We start from the raw sequence: 22,554 nt of genomic DNA, 5'->3' as shown, positions 1-22,554 counted from the left end.
TTTGGAGCTGAGACTGTCATATCTGGGGATCCATCCCATAATCAGTCTCCAAACACTGACACCATTGCATATACTAGCAAGATTTTGCTGAAAGGACCCTGATATAGCTGTCTCTTGTGAGACTATGTTGAGGCCTAGCAAACACAGAAGTGGATGCTCACAGTCAGCTATTGGATGGATCACAGGGCACCCAATGGAGGAGCTAGAGAAAGTACCCAAGGAGCTAAAGGGATCTGCAACCCTATAGGTGGAACAACAATATGAACTAGCCAGTACCACTCGTGTCTCGTGTCTCTAGCTACATCTGTAGCAGAAGATGGCCTAGTTGGCCATCATTGGGAAGAGAGGCCCCTTGGTCATGCAAACTTTATATGCCTCAGTACAGGGGAACACCAGGACCAAGAAGTGGGAGTGGGTGGGTAGGGGAGTGAGGTGGGGAGGATATGGGGGACTTTCGGGATAACATTGCAAATGTAAATGAAGAAATTACCTAATAAAAAAAAGAAAACAAAAAAGAATGAAAAACAGGCTGAAGGGAAGGCTATCCAGAGACTGGCCCAAAGAGATGCAGATCCTTGCAGCCAACCATTGAACTGAGCAAGGGGACCACAATGAAGGAGTTAAGGGAAGGCCTGAAGAAGCTGAAGGGCTTTGCAACTGTGTAGGAGGAACAACAATATCAAGACCCACAAAGCTCTCAAGGGTCAAATCACAAAATAAAGAGTACACATGGAAGTACAAATGGCTCTAGCTTTATATATACCAGAGGATTGCCTTATGTGGCATCAACAGGAGGGGAGTCCCTTGGTACTGTGAAGGTTCAGTATCCCCGCATAGGAGAATCCTAGGGGCATGAGGTGGGAGTAGATGGATTGGTGGTGGGAGCATCATCAAAAAAACAGGGGGAGGGGTGGGATATAGAGCTTACAGACAGGGAATGGAGAAGGGGCATAACATTTGACATGTAAAAAAAAAAAGACCAATAAAAAAGAAAATTGTACTTTGCATAAGCTGGACAAATAAATGATCCATCTGTAGTGAATTTCCCGAAAGTAGAACTCTAAACAAAATATCTCTAATTTTATGATTACAATTTGATTCAGAGTGACACTGAATCTGATATAATTTTGCTCAGGTATAAATTTATGATATAGCCCATAGTGTCAGGGAAATCACTAAATAGATTTGTTTCAACATCCAAAATGCTAGGGTAAAGATTATGTTGTCCCAGATCTAAACACAGAGATCAAATGTCAAAAAGTTAAATAAAGAAAAAAAATTGCCCAAACCAACAGCTCTATATCCACTTGAAACCTTGTATATTGTTACATTCATAAATAAGGATACATTTTAATGCAATAGTAAGATTTTTATAATTGCAACTATTATATGTACAGAAATATAATTTCTTGTTCTGGATATTTAAATTTTTTCTTGAACTTTTTTAAGTTCACTGAAGCTAGATAAGAGATAAGGAGTGACCTCAGAGAATATAGCATTGGTTACTTTTCAAAAGAAAGCAGAGAAATGTAAAGGAAACACAATGAAAAAGTTATGATTTTAACTAGAATTTCCCTCATTCAGGAGTCTCTGGATATCTCAGAGCATTTACATAAGCACATAGTAGGAACACTCAAAGAAAGTAAAAGGAATTCAACAAGAAGTTCATTCTTACCCACAAACAACAGATTGTTGTAATTCTCCAACATCACATCCATGTACAATGACCTCTGAGCAAAACTGAGACATTCCCATTCCTCCAGTGAGAAGTCCAAGGCCACGTCCTTGAAAGTTAACAGACCCTGTAATGGAAAACTACCTACTTGATACTGGACAAAAATGTTTTTCTACTTAAAAAAAGAAGTAATTAAGATATCCTTTTTTGGGGGCTGGTGAGATGGCTCAGTAGGTAAGAGCACCCGACTGCTCTTCCGAAGGTCCAGAGTTCAAATCCCAGCAACCACATGGTGGCTTACAACCATCTGTAACATGATCTGACTCCCTTTTCTGGTGTGTCTGAAGACAGCAACAGTGTACTTACATATAATAATAAATAAATCTTTAAAAAAAAAAAGATATCCTTTTTTTGCTGTGTGTGGTGGCAAACGCCTTTAATCTCAGCACTTGGGAGGCAGAGGCAGGCAGATTTCTGAGTGCAAGGCCAGCCTGGTCTACAGAGTGAGTTCCAGGATAGGATAGCCAGGGCTGCACAGAGAAACCCTGTCTCAGAAAAACAAAACAAAACAAAAAAACCCAAAACAACAACAACAAAAAGATTTCCTTTTTTGATGCAGATGAGGAAGGAAAATATTGAAGGATAAATGTTTTCTGAAAGTGTTATTGAGATGTGTCTGAAGATACGAATGGCTGCTCTTCCACTGACAATCTACAGAATGACTTATTATAATGCTCGCATTTAGAAAGGCTCTCTAAATAAATACAAAGAAAAGAAAAGAGAAGAGAAGAGAAGAGAAGAGAAGAGAAGAGAAGAGAAGAGAAGAGAAGAGAAGAGAAGAGAAGAGAAAGGCTCTCATCTTCAAGAATTTTCTGTGATTTACATAGACGTTCACAGCAAATGAAAGATTTGCTATCATCATTCTTTTCAAAAATTTTGGTGTGCAGTTTGGATTGTATACTGTCTTTTTTTAAAGATTTATTTATCATTATATCTAAGCACACTGTAATTGTCTTTGGACATGCCAGAAGAGGGCATTAGATTTCATTACAGATAGTTGTGACCCACTATGTGGTTGCCAGAATTTGAACTCAGGACCTTCGGAAGAGCAGTCAGTGCTCTTAACCGCTGAGCCATATCTCCAGCCCTGTATACTGTCTTTTAATGTCATTTATTACCAAATTTGATTCCCAGCACCCACATGGCACTAAACAGTAGATTGTTAAACCCAGTTCTTTAAAATCCAATGATCTCTTCTGAACACTACTGACAGGAGGAATACATAGCACACATGCATACATTCAGGCAAATTTAAGCAACATATATCGAAGAAAAATAAACATTAACTTTATTCAAAGAAATTTTTTAAACTACTAATAGACTTCCTTATATTTCTTTTTCACTGAGAATGCATGATATAATTTCAAAAGCAGTAAACATTTATAGAATATAACATGTACTTTTGATGTCTAAATCCAGTAATGTACCTTTATGAAATATGGGTTGATATCAAACTGAATCCCAGTGTCCCATTAGAGATAGTCAAGTTATGATAAAAAATATGCTTTCAAATTTTACAATGTCCACTTTGTTCAAATATGGACACTAGCTTAGTCTTATGTGCAGCTGTGTCTCACATTTGTATTACAACATGTCCATTTGACAATCTGAGGCCTAAGTTCAATGCTGCACATGTTCTAGAAGAAACAGGTAGAAAACAAAATGCAGAAATAATGGATTGACAAAACGACTAAGTTTTTTTCTTTAAACACAATAAAACTGCAACATCAGGGCATCCACTGAACGTTCCATATGACACAGAAAATCAAATGCTTTTGGAAATTATTTTACGACAATGTATTCAAAACCATAAAATAGAAATAAACAGTTTTAGAGAGCTTTAAAATTATTTAACCACATGGAGGCTCACAACCATCCATACGAAATCTGATGCCCTCTTCTGGAGTGTCTGAAGACATCTACAGTGCACTTACATATAATAAATAAATAAAGTATTTTAAAAAATGGTGGAATCTGATATAATTCATTTTCCTTCTGGAGCAGATTTCTTGTTTGATGGGATGCTGGACAACAGCATTTTCATGTATCATAAATTCCTTCACAATTACGGTGCCTCCTCAGAAAAGTTAATACCTAAATACAGCATTGATAGGATAAATCTTTTCCCACATTACAATGAACACATAAGAGTCTCCATCTCTGTGTTCCACAGATACAAAATATTTTTATCATACAAAGGGATCATTCCTAATTGTTAAAATGTTGATATGGGGGGTCAGCAGTACTGAAACTCATTCAGGCTTCACATTTCCTCTCATTCTCTTTCCTGGATGGTTTCTTGCGTCCTATGTAATATTTCCAGATCATTTATAATTTTAAAATAATGTTTATTGACTTTAATTTCATATGAAATGTTATTTTTGCTGGCACGTAGCTCTGTTCATATGAGAAATGCAGGCAATGGTAAAACATATTCTCAAAAAAAAGAGTTCTGGAAGGAAAAGAAGTCCCCAGGCAGGTACAGAAAACTGAATCTGAATACTGCAAGAAGAAGAGACCTTAACTGCAGAGCCACATCTTTGACTCTTAATTAGCTCCTGTGGAGACATAAATAAATATGCTTAATAACAATTTCATTAATACCTTATGGTCTTTCACTATAAAATGATTAGATATGCATGTATAAGCAAATATCATATGTGGCAATGCATTCCAATGAAGTAAAATAATTTTTGAACAAACTGTGTTTTTAAATTGAGGGAGAATTATACTAAATATTCATTAAAATTTAATAAATTATTCCTCATTGTATTAACCTAACTGAAAATTTCAGTCTTCTAATTATAACTTTTTTCTTCAGAATTTGACCATATGTATATCATAATTACACTTTTCATAGAGAAGTGTGATCTATCATTCTTCTTTTGTTTATCAAAAATTATAATATACAGACAATATACTGTCTTTATTGCAAATATGCCTCAAAAATGCAAAACCTGTGCCATGAACAAATGACTAAAGGGGAAAGGTACGTGCTGTTTCTACTTTAAAAACTAATCTAATTCTCTCTAAATATATTGCAGCTCACTATTATGTCTGAATTCAGTCCCCACGGTTTGGTGCTGTTCTCATGGTTTTAGGGGCATAATGTATCATTCAGTGTACGTAAAAACCTTCAGATAAACACTTATGGACTTAAAGAAAATAGTATTGTAATGAAAAATAGGAACATTGCCACAACCCTTCATTTTTCACTATGTAATGCACAGCTTGGCTGAAGAGGATTAGCATAGACTGATTCAAGCCTTTCCCTTCTAAAGAAAAAGACAAAAAATAATAAAGGAAATTCATTTCTTTTTGAAAATTAATGGTTTATTCACAGCACCATAGCTATCCTCTCTAGAAAAATCTTACTAATATAGTTCATGTGATGAAATACAAAGGCGAAGAAAACAGGACTTAAAATTATTTCTGAAACCAAAAGGAGGGATAAATATCTATATATTGTGAATTTTCCACAGGGACAGTATCTCTCTTGAGACAAATAGATTTCAGGAGTCAACTGTGATTACTGTGTGACATGAGGTGTGAAAAAAGTGTTGTCAGAATATTGAAATCTGTATCAGCTCACAATCACACTAATGGTAAAAGAAAGATATTTTCCTTCCATCATCTGTGACCCTAGGGAGCTAATAATACATTTACTATTAGGATTCAAGACAGTGGATCTCTTATAATTTTACATTCTAGAAATTCTACTCTTTCATATCTTCTTTAGTGATGTGAATTTATACTTATTTCTATACCCTCATTCACAAGCTTCTGTTCAGAAACCTGACCATCCCTGAAATGCAATTCATGTGGCACAAGAGACCTCACCTCACACTAATACAAAAGGACAGAACTTATTCAACATAGAAAATATCCATCAATCTGTTCTCTGAGCATCATTGTAATAGATCCTATTTGAGACATGCAGATCTCTAGTCCAAGGGAATTATATATTCTCACAATATAAAAATCAAGTTAAAATATAAAGTCATTATATGCATGAAAGGGAAAAAATTAAATTCTCATTATTACAAGAGAAAATATAGAGCATAGAAAAAAATCCCTTTAGATAACATTCAACATATAGAGATTAAAACTTCTGGATGACTTGAATAAAAAGAGATTTTTTTAAAAAAAGAAATGTGGAAAGGACACTGACCTGTGGTGTATTTACCAGACACACACTCATTCTTGTTGTTGTCCTTCTCCCAGGGTCCAGTGAAGAACAAATTTTGAATTCTTCTTGAAATTTCACATCAAGGTCTGAATGATTCAAAGATGAAATAAATACAACACCATTACAGACAATGCTAAACCACACACACACGCTCACACAGACACATACAGACACACACACACACACACACACACAGACACACACACAGACACACACACAGACACACACACAGACACACACACACACACACACACACACAGACACAGACACACACACACACACACACACACACACACACACACACACTTATAAACATTAAAAGCAAAATGATACCAGGAATCTTGACAAAGTGCAGTCATGAAAGTAAGTAATGATATATTTAGACTGTAACTGTAACCTAGTTCCTCCCACCACCCTAGATTCTCAAAGTTTATTCACAACACCTCATATGGAAATCCCTGTCACCTGACCTAAATGACACACAGCAAAAGAAAATTGAGAGGCTGTAGCTAAAGCAATTTGACAATGTTAATAAAATTTCCCTAACCTAAATCACTAAACCAATACCAATTCTCATGACAAAATGAATTATGAAACAAACTCAAGAGACAAAAGTCAAAACATAATCTGAACACCATTCAATGTGGACAAATGTCATAAAGAGGGAACAAGCACAGGAATTCAAGAAGGCAGAAACAAACTTAATGAAATTCCAGAGAATTCCTACAAGTGGGTAAGAGAATAATTATACATATGCAGGACGTGAACACCTTATCCAAAGATATAAAAATCTAAGGAATGCTCACTCTGAAATGAAACAAGAAATGAACTCTGTTAAGCCTGGTGGTAACTCAGTGGCCAATATATGAAGATGCAGCATTCAGCCAAAATAAATAAATAAATAAATAAATAAATAAATAAATAAATAAAAATCAGCTCGTCAATGAAAGGTCTTTCATCCTAGCTCTCAGGGATGTGACCTAAAAGCCATTCTGGTCTCTATATCAGGACATGTGAAAGTCAGGACTAGAGTATGGGACCCTGTTTTACAAACAAACAAACGAACAGGAAACCCATACAAGAAATTAGAGCTTTATTTTCTACATTGATATCAAAATCAATTTAAAAAGCACAAGGATATTAGAAGGCTGATTATATAGGTATGAAAGAATCAATCTCCTACTGGATAATACTTTTATCTTTTAAAATTGGATCCTCAGTGGGTCACAATGTTTTGAGGAATTTAGTTGTTGGAACATTGCTGAATAAAGTATGACACTGGGGGTTGGCTATGAGAAAAAAGAATAGATAGATCCAAGCCATCTTAATTCTCTCTTCCTCTTTAGTGACTGGGGTTGAGGATGTGATTTTTCACCTTTCTACTTCAACAACATGGCTGTGTTCTATCAGTCTTCCCTGCCATGGTTGATGGCTATCCTCTGGAAGCATTACGCAAAGTAGTCTTTTTCTTCTATTAGTTTCCTTGAACATGGTGTTTTATGAAAGCAACAGACAAAAATAAATTACAGTAAAACATATTCTGGTTGGATTTAAGGTTGCCTTTCAGAGAGAGAATTCCTGTCATATTCTGAAACCTAATCAAGAACAGGAAGTATGTTATGTCATGAGAACTATGAGGCCATTTTAAGAAATGGTATCATCTAAAATTATCATAGTCATGTTGTGTTCTCTTCTCTCAGTAAAAGGTAGATGAGTTAATGGACTCAGACTCACAGCATAATTTAGACACTGTAATGTATATATTTGAGGACTACATCCAGGAATATATGTTTATGAACACTTTTTTGATAAAAAGAACAATTCCAGTGTTACATCTAGTTTACAGATAGTAAAGTGATGGTGAGTAAAACTGTGCTTCCAAATTCTACAACTGTCAGTTTTGCTCAGATAGGAACCCTGTATCTCTCTTGTCTGAAGTTGGGTGTCAACAAGTAGTCTAAGATGCTCAGTTTGGATTGTAAGACCTATATACAATGGAGCATCCTTTCTAGGAGAAAGAAAGAGAGTTAGAACACCAAATACAAGAATGACTTAAAAAAATACGTTTCTTTCTATGGTAGAGTTGGGAAGTATAAAGTCAGTGTATACAAACAAAATTACAAACAAGACATAGAATCAAATACTTTGTGATATGATTTTATAAGAATTTTACATGAAGAAGAGTTAAATGATTATTTAATGAAGAATTAATTTGAGAATAATGATATAAATAAAAAGTTAGCAATAGGTATCATTAATATAATATAATGTTTTTGACTATATGACAAAATCAATACAGATAATAATTTCATAACTTACACAGTGGATTCCCTGCAGAATGGTTAGACATACATGTATAACTAAATGACATATGTGAAAAAAGTGATAAAGTAAAATGATTTTTATAATGGAAATAACCACATTAAGATGTATAAAAATCATACTAAAACTTCATTTTTATGGATATATTATTACTCATGAATCTATTACTGGCACAACTGAAAATATGAAACTTTTGACTTCAGCAATATTCTTCTCTTTATTATTTGAGCTCATTGATCTAACATGATTATAGATTACACAAAAAAGGAATCATCTAAGGTTCTTTGACTTCATTCCTATTCTTTTCTTTTTTTATTTTATTTTATTGTTTTAAATTAGGTATTTTCTTAATTTACATTTCAAATGCTATGCCAAAAGTCCCAGAGAGCCCCCCACTCTAACATGGTTAGCGGTTGGGCATATAAGTATCATTTAGGATTCTTCACTCAATTTTTATAAAACAGAACTCAGGATTATATTCAGGCTCTATCATAAAAGTGTACCAGAAGTGTAAATCCCTGGAAAGAAGAGATGACTCAGGGGTAAATGGCATTTGCTATTCCTGAAAGGAAACACAGTCTAATTCTGTCTTCACAGCTATAGTGATAAAAACAGCATGGTATTGGTACACAGGCAGACAAGTTGATCAATGAAATGGAATTGAAGAACCAGAAATAAAACCACATACTTACACACACGTGATTTTTGACAAAGAAGCCAAAAATATACAATGGAAAAAAGGAAGCATCTTCAATAAATGGTGCTAGTCTAATTTGGCTGTCTGTATGTAGAAAAATGGAAATAGACCCATATTTGTCACCTTGCACAAAGCCCAAGTCCAAGTTAATCAAGGACCTGAACATAAAATCAAATACACACAACCTAAAAGAAGAGAAAGTGGGAAAAAGCCTTGAACTCATTAGGCACCAGGGGATATTTCCTAAACAGAACTCGAATGTCTCATGCTCTAAGATCAAGAATTGAGCGGAGCGGTGGTGGTGTATGCCTTTAATCCCAGCACTTGGGAGGCAGAGACAGGCGGATTTCTGAATTCGAGGCCAGCCTGGTCTACAAAGTGAGTTCCAGGACAGCCAGGGCTATACAGAGAAACCCTGTCTTAAAAAACAAAAACAAGCAAACCAAAAAAGAGTTGGTAAATGGGACCTCCTGAAATTAGAGAGCTTCTTTAAGGCAAACAACATAGTCAATAAGGCAAATCAACAACCTACAGATTGGGAAAAAAAAATCACTAACTCCATATCCAATAGAGGGCTAATAGCCAAAATATATTAAGAACTTAAGAAGATAACCACCAAAAAACCAAACAACCCAATCAAAAAATGGTGTGTATGACTAAACTGAGAATTCACAACTAAAGACACCCCAATGGCTGAAAACCAACTTAAAGAAATGTTCAAAGTCCTTAGTGATAAGACAAATGCAAATCACAATGACACCTTACAGCAAACAGAATAGCTAAGATCAAAACCTCAGGTGACAACACATGTTGGAGAGGATGCGGAGAAAGAGGAACACTCCTCCATTGCTGGTGGGATTGCAAACCTCTACAACCACTCTGGAAATCAATGTGGAGTTTCCTCAGAAAATTGGAAATAAATAGATCTGAAGTCCCCGCAATACCATTCTTGGGAATATACCCAATATCTCCAAAGACACATACAAATAAATAAGTATAAAACAAAACAAAACAAAACAAAAACAAGGGTGTTTCTCTAAAAAAAAAGGCAATCTCTTAAGAAAGACATTATACTATAAAATCTTCAGGGATGTAAAACTAACTAAACCCCAGGCTCATGAAACTAAATAGATATTAGTAAACTTTGATCTTACCCCTCTTTAGCAGGCTTTTAGCAGTTTCAGTCTTCAGTTCTGTAAAACTAGGACTTCCCTAAATATATGTGTGTGTGTGTGTGTGTGTGTGTGTGTGTGTGTGTGTGTGTGTGTATGGGATCTCTTGGAGTTAAGAGTTACGGGTAGTTTTGAGTCACCTGACATAGGTGCTTATAAACAAATTTAGGTCTTCTGCAAGAATACCGAATGTTCCTAAGAACCTACAGCAAAGTGGTGGGCTCATACATGCATGCATGCATGCATGCATACATACATACATACATACATAATGTAAATGTTCAATAAATTGCAACTAATGTCACAGGGGCATGTGTTCCACTATATTCATAATGGCCTTATCTGTGATAGCCAGAAGCTGGAAACAACCCATATGTCCCATGACAAAAAATGGATACAGAAACTGTGGTTCATTTACACAATGGAATATTACTCAGCTATTAAGAATGAGGACATCCTAAGTTTTTTATGCAAATGGATGGAACTAGACATTATCATCCTGAGAGAGGTAACTCAGACCCAAAAGGACATCCATGGCATATATTCACTAATAAGTGTATATTAGTCATAAAAAAGTCCAGAAAACCCAAGATACAGCCCACAGAACTCAAACAGGTCAACAAGATAAAGGGCCAAAGTGAGGAGGGAGGGAGGGACTGACATGGGAGAAAAAGGTGACAGGGTTGGGGAGAATCATAATCTGATATTGGGTGGGGGAAGAGAACTGAAGCCCTGAGGTGAGAATAATAAATGGAAACAGGCAACCTTGGGAAATAGGAGATGGGGGACCCTCCAGAATGTACTAGAGACCTGGGAGGTGAGATACTCAAGGAACCCAAAAGGAGGGACCCTAGATTAAATGCTCTACAGTAGTGAGAAAGAACTTTTGGAGCCCACCTCCAACAGAGAAACAGGGCATTGAGTGAGGGATGGGGTTGCCATCCCACAGTCAAAATTCTGACCCATAATTGTTCCTGTCTGAAAGAATTACAGTGATGGAAATGGAGAAGAGCCTGAGGAAAAGAAGGTCCAATAACAGGCCCAAAGTAGGATCCCAAAGTTGCTAAAGAGGCCCAAAGTTGCCTGTTTCCATTCTTTCTGCGGGCCCAGAGGGCTTCAGTCCTCTTCCCCCACCCAATATCAGATTATGATTCCCCCCAACCCTGTCACCTTTCAAGGTGAGGCCCCTAGGCCTAACATTATACCTGACGCTATGGAGCAATCACAAAGACTATCATGACTGACTTCTGAAACACCCAAGAGCAGTTGGATACAGATGTTTGTACCCAACATATGGACAGAAGATCCTGACCCCTGTGGTTGAGGTAGGGGAAAGCTGGAAGAAGCTGAGGAAGAAGGGCCCCCTGTAGGAGGACCAGCAGTCTCAATTAACCTGAACCCCCAAGACCTCTCAGACACTCGATCATCAACCAGGAAGCATGCACCTGCTGATAAGAGGCCCCTATCACATATGCAGTGGAAGAATGCTGGATCTGGGTTCAATCAGGGAGCATGCATCTAACCCCTGGAGAGATTGGAGGTTCCAGTGTGTTTAGAAGGTGGGGAGGAGGAAGGGATATGGAGACAGAGAGGTGGGCAGGAAGTGTGGGATGTGGAATAGTTAGAGGATGGACAGGGAGGGCAATAAATCTAGAGTATGGAAAAAAATGAAAGGAGGGAAGGAAGGAAGACAGGAAGGAAGGAAGAAAGGAAGAAAGAGAAAAGAAAAGAGTAATAATAAAATAATCTCTATGTCCAGAAAGTGCATGCAAGCAACATACATAGGAGCTGCTACACTTAAGAACAAAACAAAGCAAACAAACAAAACAAATGTACTTCTGTTTTTTTTTTTTCGTTTTGTTTTGTTTTCTTTTGTAACTAGGAGTAAAGGTTCTAAGGTTTTAAAATGCTGACTCAGAATAATCAAGAGAGAACCTGGAGTAAATGTTTGTAATCATTCATAATTCCTAAGGAAGTAGCTCATGCAAAGTAGGTTTCATCTGCAAAAAGCTATTTAGAGACTTGTCTCCACAGAGTACAGAGCTGTCAGCTTGCATCCATCATTAATAACAAGTCATTCTCTCACCACTCCCATTAGCTCCTTAGGACCCTTTCCCACCTAAGGTAGGTTCTCTGCATCTGTCCACCATGATTGCTTTTCAGAATCTCAACCTACATGAACCATAGCTACAGGAAGGGGAAAAACATGGAGTAGGAGAGCCTTATAACTCCAAAATAAAAGAGCAAAGTCATTAAATGGGATATTCCTTTATGCTTTTGAATAGGATTCTTCAGCACAGTATCCCATCAACATCTATAGAAAATTCTTACTGATATAAACCACATGATGCAACATAGACAGAGCAATCAGAATGCTTAAAGCCTATCTGAAAATTGCTGGGAGCATTTCTACCTCATAGAACATGTTTAGAATTCACCTTATTTCATTTGACCTGCAGAAACAGTACATGTATTTATTAAGTGTGTTGTACTTTTCTACAGAAAACCACATCATGCAATGAGTCAATCTAAATGGCAAATATCATGGATTTCTTCAATATGATAAACTTGTCATCATATTTACTTATAACCATTCATATCAGTGTCTAATGCACACTGTTGAGAAGAAAAGTGTAGCTTTCTAACTTACTCCTCCTTCAAGATGGACTTGTTTCTGCTTTACTTGCATGCAAAACTTGGTGTGAGGTGATTTATCAATTGAAACTTACCTGGGCTATTTAAAAGGTAGAATGTTACAATTTATCTCATAAAAATCTGCTTAAAACTTCATGTGAATGCTAAATCATTGTTGGACGTATAGGTCAATCCAGCTACTGAGTGCCAGAGAGAAATTAGTGTTCAGGACCTTATAGCACCAAACAACATCCTCTTAAGCTTGTCCCTGTGACTATATCCTCTCTTAGATCTGCTTCCTGCTTTCTCTACAAGCTTCCAACAAGCAGATCCATTATGAGCTAACACATGGACTCTTAACTGATTAGGCTAAACAATTCTTCAATTCCTTATGCCTTGTGGAAAGACCTTCCCATACACATGCAGAAGCATGTCATACTATTCTTCTAGACTGCTTTTAGACAATTTTAATATTAAATTGTTCATTTTATTTTATTTTGTTTAGTCTTATTTATGAATGTTCGTCCTGTATGTGTATGAGTGTGCCACGCTTGCATGCTTTCTCTCAGTGGACATCAGAAGAGGAGGTCAGATTCCCACAAACTGGAACTCTAGGTGGTTATGGAACGTGATGTGATGCTAACAGTCTAATCCTGTTCCTTTGCAGGAGCAACAACTTCTCTTCAAATTTCATCCATCTCTAAACATGTAACATATAACCCTATTTATATTAGTCATGAATGATTCTTGTTTAATAACCATGAACTATTCTATAGTACGGGAACATGACTAATCAGTGGTGAGGATTAAGATCTGAGTCTCATGCTTATTCCTTACATTAAGAAAATGGTGGAATCTGATACAATTCATTTTCCTTCTGGAGCAGATTTCTTGGTTGATGGGATGCTGGATAACAGCATTTTCATGTATTATAAATTCCTTCACAATTAGGGTGCCTCCTCATAAAAGTTATATCTAGATACTTCATTGATAGGATAAATCTTCTTTTCTCACATTACAATGAACACATAATAGTCTCCAGCTCTGGGCTCCATGGATACAAAATATTTTTATCATACATAGGGATCATTCCTAATTGTTAAAATATTAATATGAAGGGAGCAGGGACAGATAGGGGAAGGGGAAACATGATCAGGTATTGTGAGGGATTGGGGGGAGGACTGAGACCCTGAGGACCAGTAGAAAAAAATGGAAATAGACAGCCTCAGGAGGTAGGCTACAGAGTTTCATCTCACAGGTTCCAAAGACCTAGGAGGTGAGAGACTCCCAGGACTCAGAGGGAGAGACCTTGGATAAAGTGCTCTACAGTGGTGAGGTGGAACTTGTAGAGTCCACCTCCAGTGGAAGGACAGGTATCAAGTGGAGTTGCTGTCCTATACGCATAATCTTTGATCCAGAATTGTTCCTATTTGAAGGAACTGCAGGGACAAAACTTGAGAAGAACATGAGAGAAAGGAGGTCCATGGACAGGCCCAAATTAGGATTCAGATCAAGGAAGGGGAGGCACAGGGCCATGACACTGATACTGATACTGTGGTATGACAGGAGCCTGGCATGGCTGCCCTCTAAGAAGTCTAGCAAGTAACTGAGTCAGATGCAGATTCTAGCATGCAACCAAGGGATGGAAGCCAAGGACCCCTGTGGTTGAATTGGGGAAAAGCCAGAAGCAGCTGAGGAGGAGGGTGGCCCCATCAATATGCCAGCAGTCTCAATACCAAAGAAATCAGATAATGCAAATTCTCTACCAGAATGTTTTTCTGTGAATATTCTAACAATAGTAATATGCATGAAATGAATATAATCTCTAATTCATGTGATGGAAAATTTACTGACAACAGGAATTTCTATAAAACAGAAATTAGAGATGCAGGGAAAAATACATTACTGTCATAAATTTACACTATGTAAAACTTGATGCCCTGGGCATTTGTAGACAGCATCAAGTGTGTAATAAAAAATGGGCATAGGAATACATAAATTTTTAGGGAATAATGAGGACATTTTTCAAAGTATGTCACTTTATGATTCTTACCGGAAACATGCAGGCTGAATATTGTTGTCATTTCTACCAGCAACAGACCATAAATTCCTGCTCCAGTGACAGATGTTGTACTTTAAATTCAAAAGTAAGAAATACATAAAATAAATGTGTGTCCTGCAATTGTTTTGTCTAATTGTATAACAGGAAAAGCACATCTTCCATTTCATGGAGACTGAACAAGAGCTCATTCTAGAATGGGAAGAAAAACCCATGGGTTTACCTACTTCCACCATGAAGTCAATATGAACACTAGGGCTTCGACTTTAAATCTTGCAACTGACATTTCCTCAAATACACACCTGATTCTGAATAGACACAATTCCACAGGCTTGAGCCTTCCAGTCAAAGTTTACTATCACTTGTTTCATCACATCTGTTTTAAAGTAGATAAACTCAAATAGCAACATGCAGTGTTCAAACATTGGCACTCTTGAGTACTAGAAGACCATAGCATTCTAGCCTCACATTCCCGAGGAAAGTCTCTCAGATATTGGATTCCTGCACTCCCATCTGTATCTGTCTATTGTCACATCTAAGTGCTGTAACAATGTTTATCTCTTTCCAGCTGTCTTGCCCTAGCCCTTACCATCAAAAGAGGTGATAATATATTAGCATACAGTAGTACTAAATATTTATCCATAGCTTAAAATCAGGAGAGCATGGAATCATATTTTTCAAGCCCTGAGAGAAAATAACTGGCAACTGTAATGTTAAATTCAGAAAAGTGGCTACAAGTATTGACAGTTTAAAACATATATTTGAACATAGTGTGTGATATAAGTTTAGACACCTTTTTACTCAAAAACCTACATAGAAAATAATCTAATGAAAATACGCACAAAAATAATAAGACATAAAATTTTCATGAGAACTTTGGAAATAAGACATTTTTTTGTGAAGAATGAATGAATATAAGAAAACTAGGAAATATTCCTCATGTACTACATAGTAAAGCTCTTTCCCATACAAGGAATGGAGACAATAGGAACCATATTTCTGCCACTCATAATGCCCGCAAACCTTCTAGATTGCAAAGTCTAAGGAATACAGTCTCGCAAAAAAAGATTTTCATTGACCAATCATCAAAGAAGTTCACAATGAAACTCTTGGTAGAAGTCAGAATAGATAGCACAGCTATCTACATAATGAAGACTATTATTTGTGAATCTTGGTTTTCAGTTCAGGAAGAAATTCTGCCAAACTAAACTATTGTGTAGGGATATTCAAGCCTGTTCTGACTTAGGGTGTGGTTCAGCACAAGGCACACAGCTTTCATCACTGTGGTTGGAATACAAGCAAGCCTTTAGGATTTGCTTTAATCCCAAACAACGAAAGTACATTTACTAAGTAGAAGGAGGTGCACATGTTTGAAAGTGTTGTCTAATTGAATGGCAGAAAATGTGAAATATCAGAGAAAGATCTTAGAGAACAGGATATGCCCAACATTCCTGAGGTGAGAGAGGAAGGGGAAGCTACTTAAGGGAGAGAAAGACAGTACAGGAAGAAGAGAATGGTAAAGGAATACAGTAGAGTGCATGGGCAGCAGTACAGTACAGTTGAGAGAGTAGAGCCACAGAGAGGGAGAAGGAAACAGTTTTACTGGGAGAGTTTTACAGACTCAGGCTGAAGAGAGAACATGCTAGGCACAGGTAAAGACAGAATGAGGAGGAGAAAGAGAAGGAGCCAGAAGATTTAAAAAAAGATTGCTACAGTTAATTTAAGGCCAAGCAGAGCAATTCAGTGTGAGAACCAGGCTGAATGAGTCAGCTGGGAGAGTAGTTTGAGCCTGAACAGCTGAGTTGAACCAGACAGTTAAGAGTTGAAATGAGGCTGGGTAGTGGTGGTGCATGCCTTTAATCCCAGCACTTTTCTGAGTTCGAGGCCAACCTGGTCTGCAGAGTGAGTTCCAGGGCAGCCACGACTCTACACAGAGAAACCCTGTCAGAAAAACCAAAAAAATAATTTTTTTTTTTAAAAAGGAATTGAAAGGAACAAACAAGAAAGGGGGAACTTAATCAGCAGGAAATCTCAGAGGCTGAAAACACTCTAGGACTACATAAGATTATTTAGAGGCTAGAGGCTTACAGGACTAGGCCATGGTAATTAGCAGAGGCAGTAAGCCTCCCAGACAATAATCATAATAGGAGAATAAAGGTTAGTTTTACTGTCCTGTGGAAAATCTAATACCACTCACTATAAAAGCTTTCTAGAATGTAAGAAGAGAAGAAACACACCTCAGAAAACAAATGGAAAGAGACTTGAAACTAAACCAAACAGTCCAGAAAAGTGATTATTCCATCCTTTTTTTTTCATTTTTTATTTGATATTTTCTTCATTTATATTTCAAATGTTAACCACTTTCCTAATTTCCTCTCCAAAAATCCCCTACGCAAGTGCCCCCCCCGCAACCAACCTACCCTCTCCGGCTTCCTAGCCCTGGTGTTCCCCTTTACTCTGGCATAGAATTTTCACAGGACCAAGGACCTCTCCTCCCATTGATAACTGAGTAGGCCATCATCAGCTACATATGTAGCTAGAGCCACGAGTCGCACCACATGTTTACTTTGGTTGGTGGTTTAGTCTCAAGGAGCTCTAGATATACTGGTTAGTTCATATTTTTGTTCCTACTATGGGGCTGTAATCCCCTTCAGCTCTTTGGGTAATTTCACTAGCTCTTTCATTGGGGACCCTGTGCACTGTCCAATGGATGACTGTGAGCACCCACTTCTGTATTTGTCAGGCACTAATAGAGCCTCTCAGGAGACAGCTATATCAGCCTCCTGTCAGCAAGCTTTTGTTGAAATCCACAATATAATAAGGCCAAATTCAACAAACTGCATCAGTGTGAACACAATTCAAGGACTTAAACTCGTGTAGACTGGACCGAAGACGTGATTCAGAAAGCAAGTGCATCTTCTGGAGAAGAACAACTCAGATCAGACCATCCACTCTGTCAACAAATATTGTGGATGGACTCTCTGATGGTAGCATTCAGTGTCCAGAAACTGCTTTGCAAACTGGGGCAGGAGGCAGAGTTATCAATGGCCATACCCAGATTTGTATCCTGTGTGCTACAATCTCAATCTGCCAGGCAAGGCATGGCCGCCAGTATCATAGTGGCAAGGCTATCTGTGGGTAACAAAAGGCTTTCCTGTTCAAGCTGAGGCCGGCTCCTCAGGAGAAACATACATAGACTAAACAGAGAATCTGGCTAAAATCCAATAAGGAAGGTCACAGGCCCTGGGAGGGAATCCAGGACTGACATCTGCTTCATGTGTAAATGGCCCTTTTCAAACACATTAACTGATGCTGATTTCAGTCTGGGTAAAAGAAACTTTGATTTCAATGGGCAACAGCAATTTCCCAGCATCAAAATTAATTAAATATTGACATGAAGTGACTGCTGACAGCACTGCCTAACATGGGAAATCCATATCATCATGTCTAATATTCTTAGTGAAATCTTTCAGAATCATTAATGAAATAGAAGCTGGCAAAACCAATTCATGTCCTCTTTGTACTGGCAGGTGAGCCCCACCCCACCCCTTGTTCAAAGCCTCTAACACACTTGGATGCTTCATAGAGTCTCCTTGGCCTTTACCATATTAGGGCTCTTAGGTTTGATTTATATTTATGCAGATTTGGCTGAGAAAATGGAGACCCGAAAATGGGAAAATATCATTCAAACAGAACCTGGAACTTTTCATGTAACAAAAATGAAAGACACCAACACCAGGCAAAAGGATAAACATGAAGGAAAGAGAAGATATCATGAGAATGTCTCTTTTTCCCTGAGGATTTCAGTTTACCCTAGAGTCAGTCACACATTTTACACAGAGTCCTTTTCCCAGAAACACTGAGGAACAAGGAAGAATGTAAGAAAACTATTGTGACACGCAGGATCCAAACCATTGAACTTCTTCAACAAGAGATCACTGAAAAAAAAGCCGTGAACGCAGGGTCTAAGCATTACCACACCTGCAAGAAGTCCAGAGTGCCACACTCAAGAAACCATGAATGTGTATGGGCAAAGTGCTTTTCATGAAACAAGGAGTCATTTTTCTTAAGAAAGTGAGCAATCATAATTATTTCAAAGGTACTGTCTATTTATGTCCTAATCCATAGTAAGTTTTCTATTTATAAAAATAGCTTGGCCTAGATTCTTCCTCTCACATCATGCAGGGCTGAACCTTGGAAGTATTCAAAGAATTCAGGAGGAAAGGCTAACTGGGGTAACTATTAACATATCAATGAAGATAGGGATTGGGATGGTGCTTTCTTGGCTCCTGGTTAACTCTTGGCCTGACCTCTATTCTCCTTCTCATCTTCAATTCCCTTCCCCCCACCTGATGAACTGGTTCAGTCTGGACCCAAAGAGATAACTCTGAATGTTTTCTCCCTAATGCTGAAATGCCAAAAATTAACCTCACCACCAGCCCAAGAACCAGGTATCTTCTTGCAGCTCTGCAGGTTGCATGTCTTAGGAAAATAATAAAGCCTCACAGAAAACAGGGCATATAAAACCGGCAGTAGGAAGTGACCAAAGTCCATCTCTTGGTCAAGATGTAATATTTTAAAAAGCTTTCCAACATCATAGAATTGCTTTTTCTCTGACGACACTCAGGGTTAACAGAACCTACTATATATCTTCTCCTCAGTTGTACATTGCTGCAATCCTGTCTTCATGCTTCAATGAAAGCTAAGGTGTAACATTAATAACTAAGACTATGAAGACGCATCTCTGAATGCTGTATTTACATCAAAGACTACATATACCTCAGTGTGAAACTAACGGAGACTATAACGTTGTTAGCTTAATGTTAATATTTACAGCCATATGATAGTGCTTTATAACATAATTTTCTAATTCAATCAAATCTTCACCAATTCCCCATATGACAAATATCTACAAAGCTCTCTCAGGATGCCTACTCAGTTCCCTGGAGAAAGGGAAATGAAATGGCAAATGGAGGAACAGGGGAGTTAAGAAAGCATGAAGGAATTTGAATTACAGGAGCTTTATAAACGCTTTTGCAAAGACAAACCTCTTGGTATGCAAACTCCAGATGCAGCCAAGGTTCTACGAGGATACTTTAGAAAAATATTCTGGCAACCATAAAATTGATTAAAACATCACCATGAACCCAAATCACAGGATCTCAAACTTCCTGACAATGGTAAGATAACCACAACAGAATTGTGAGAGTAGCGACAGAAAATGCACCCCTGCTCCACAAGCCTGCCCTGCTCCTGCCCATTTCCCAGCCCAACAGCTCCTCTGACCTGGAAGGCGACAGGACCAGCTGCTGAATGTCCTAGGAGGCCAGCACAGCAACTGCAGCTTAAGGAAGTTTTCAGGTTCTGCAAATACTAGGCACTAGTCTCCCTCCATGACTTCCTGACCACGAGGCAGCCAAGGTACAAGGAGAATGCTGAAAAGGCGGGACTTCCTGTCATTTCTGTCTGGCTCCTCAAAGCCCCTCCTTCTGGACCCGCCCAATATTCAGCAGCTTCCTGCAATTCTTCTAAGCCCACCTACTGCAGGACCTTTTAATTAATTAGCTTCCCAGTTCTTCATAGCAATTTTTATTGTTTTGGATTTTTAATTGCTTGCTTACTTAATTCATTGATTGGTTGGTTGATTCTTTGTTTTTATTTTGTCTTTTTCTTAAACTTATCTAATCATGCATGAAGCCTACCCTCCCCAGCAGGAACCACTCCTCCAACTCTGTTGCAGGCTGCCTTTCACACAACTTCTCTGGACCTACTCTGCACAGCTTCCCCACAATGTTGCTGCCAGACTAGACCAGAGCTGGATGTACTAGGACACTGCACCTGGGTTCTGAGAGTTTTACAGAATCAGACTGAAGAGAGAACATGCTAGGAACAGGTAAAGACAGAATGAGCAGGAGAAAGAGAAGGAGCCAGAAGATGAGAAAAGATTTCTACAGTTAATTTAAGGCCAAGTGGAACAATTCGGTGTCTGAGAGAAGAACTCAGATCGGAGAGGAGTTTGAGCTGGAAAAACCAAATCGAATCAGCTAGTTAAGCATTGAGAAGGAATAAGAAAGGGGGAGCTTGCCAGGCATGGTGTCACATGCTTTTAATCCCAGCACTTGGGAGGCAGAGGCAGATGGATTTCTGAGTTCGAGGCCAGCCTGGTCTACAGAGTGAGTTCCAGGACAGTCAGGGCTACACTGAGAAATCCTGTCTCGAAAAGCAGCAAATTTCAAGGGCTGAAAACACACTAGGCCTACATAATGTTGTATGGAGAGTAGATTTTATGACTAGGCCTAGGTTAATAGATGTAGGCAGGAATCCTTCCAAATTACATTGACAACAGGAGAATGAAACTTACTTATACAGCCCTGTGGTTAAAAGTAGACACTGCTCAGTATAAAAGCTCTCAAGGATAGAAGAGAAGAAACATACCTCAGAAATAAGGCAAACAGACTCAAAACTAAACCAACCAGTACAGAGAAGGTCAAAAATAATTATTCCACTCTAATGGGGATTAATGCAACACAGAACATCAATAAGAACACAGGTCAAGGACAGGAAAACATTTAGAGTGTACAGAATAGGTGATTCAGAAAGCAAGTAGACCTTCTGGAGAAAACCACCTCATATCAGACCATTCACTCTCAGCAGACATCTTGGTCACCCTGGCGGTAACTTCCATAGTGACAAAAACTGCTAGGGAAATTGGGGGCAGGAATCAGAGTCATCAGAGTCTATACTCAGGTTGCAACCTACTTGCTGCAATCTGAATCAGTCAGACCAGGCATGGAAATTTTTATGATACTAGCAAGACTGTGGGTAACAGGTTTTCTATTTCAACTCCACAGGAAAAAAAAATTCATAGATTACAGTGAAAATCTGCCTAAAAATCCAGTAAGCAAGGTCACAGGCCCTAGGAGGGAATCTACTGGGGACATTTGCTTTATGTATAAATTGCCCTTGTCACACCCATAGCCTGATGCTGCTTTCAATCCGGATAAAAGAAACTTTGATTTCAATGGGCAACAGCAATTTCCCAGGATCAAAATTAATTAAATACTGACATCAAGTGACAGCTGACAGCACTGCCTTCCATGGTAAATCCATATCATCACATCTAATATTATTCTTTTCCAGAATCATTAAGGAAATAGAATCTGGCAAAATCAAATATATGTTCTCTTTCTACTAACAGGTAAGCCCCACTCCACCCATTGTTCAGTACCTCTAACATACCTGGATCCTTTGTGAGAGTCTACTTGACCTTAACTATCCAGTGCTCTTAGTGTTGATTTACAGTTATGGAGATTTGACTGAGCATATGGAGACCCGAAAATGGGAAAATATTGTTTAGAATGAACATGGAACTGTTCATGGAACAAAAATGAAAGATGTCAATACCCGAGAAAAGGATAAACATGTAGTAAAGAGAAGATATCATGAGAATGCCTATTTTTCTCCGAGTAGTCCAGTTTACCCTAAAGATGTGAGAGTCAGTCACACAGTTAACACACATATAGAGTTTTTTTCCAAACAACACAGAAGAGGAGGAGGAAGACTAATGTGGGGAGCCGCCCTCACATTCGCCGTTACAAGATGGCGCTGACATCCTGTGTTCTGAGTGGTAAACAAATAATCTGCGCATGTGCCAAGGGTAGTTCTCCACTACATGTGCTCTGCCTTCCCCATGACGACAACTCAGCCAATGGGCTGCAGCCAATCAGGGAGCGACACGTCCTAGGC

At 38.2% G+C, this 22,554-nt stretch overlaps 2 protein-coding genes across 2 annotated transcripts in view; both read right to left on the bottom strand.

Moving 5' to 3' along the window:
* Zfp978 (zinc finger protein 978) overlaps nucleotides 1-22,554 on the bottom strand; it is a 267,146-nt gene that overhangs the window by 61,244 nt on the left and 183,348 nt on the right. The window lies entirely within an intron of this gene.
* Zfp988 (zinc finger protein 988) overlaps nucleotides 1-22,554 on the bottom strand; it is a 28,464-nt gene that overhangs the window by 3,284 nt on the left and 2,626 nt on the right. The window contains exons 2-3 of the mRNA NM_001384232.1: nucleotides 5,907-6,010; nucleotides 1,676-1,802 (exon numbers count right to left, since the gene is read on the bottom strand). Of these exons, the coding sequence (NP_001371161.1) occupies nucleotides 1,676-1,802; nucleotides 5,907-5,936 (157 nt within the window). The 5' untranslated portion in view covers nucleotides 5,937-6,010. The remainder of the gene's footprint in view (nucleotides 1-1,675; nucleotides 1,803-5,906; nucleotides 6,011-22,554) is intronic.

The sequence above is a fragment of the Mus musculus genome, chromosome 4 (assembly GCF_000001635.26).
Source record: "Mus musculus strain C57BL/6J chromosome 4, GRCm38.p6 C57BL/6J".
In the NCBI taxonomy this organism is placed as follows: Eukaryota; Metazoa; Chordata; class Mammalia; order Rodentia; family Muridae; genus Mus; species Mus musculus.
Note: the sequence above shows the minus strand (reverse complement) of the source record. Positions and strands in the feature narration are given on the sequence as shown.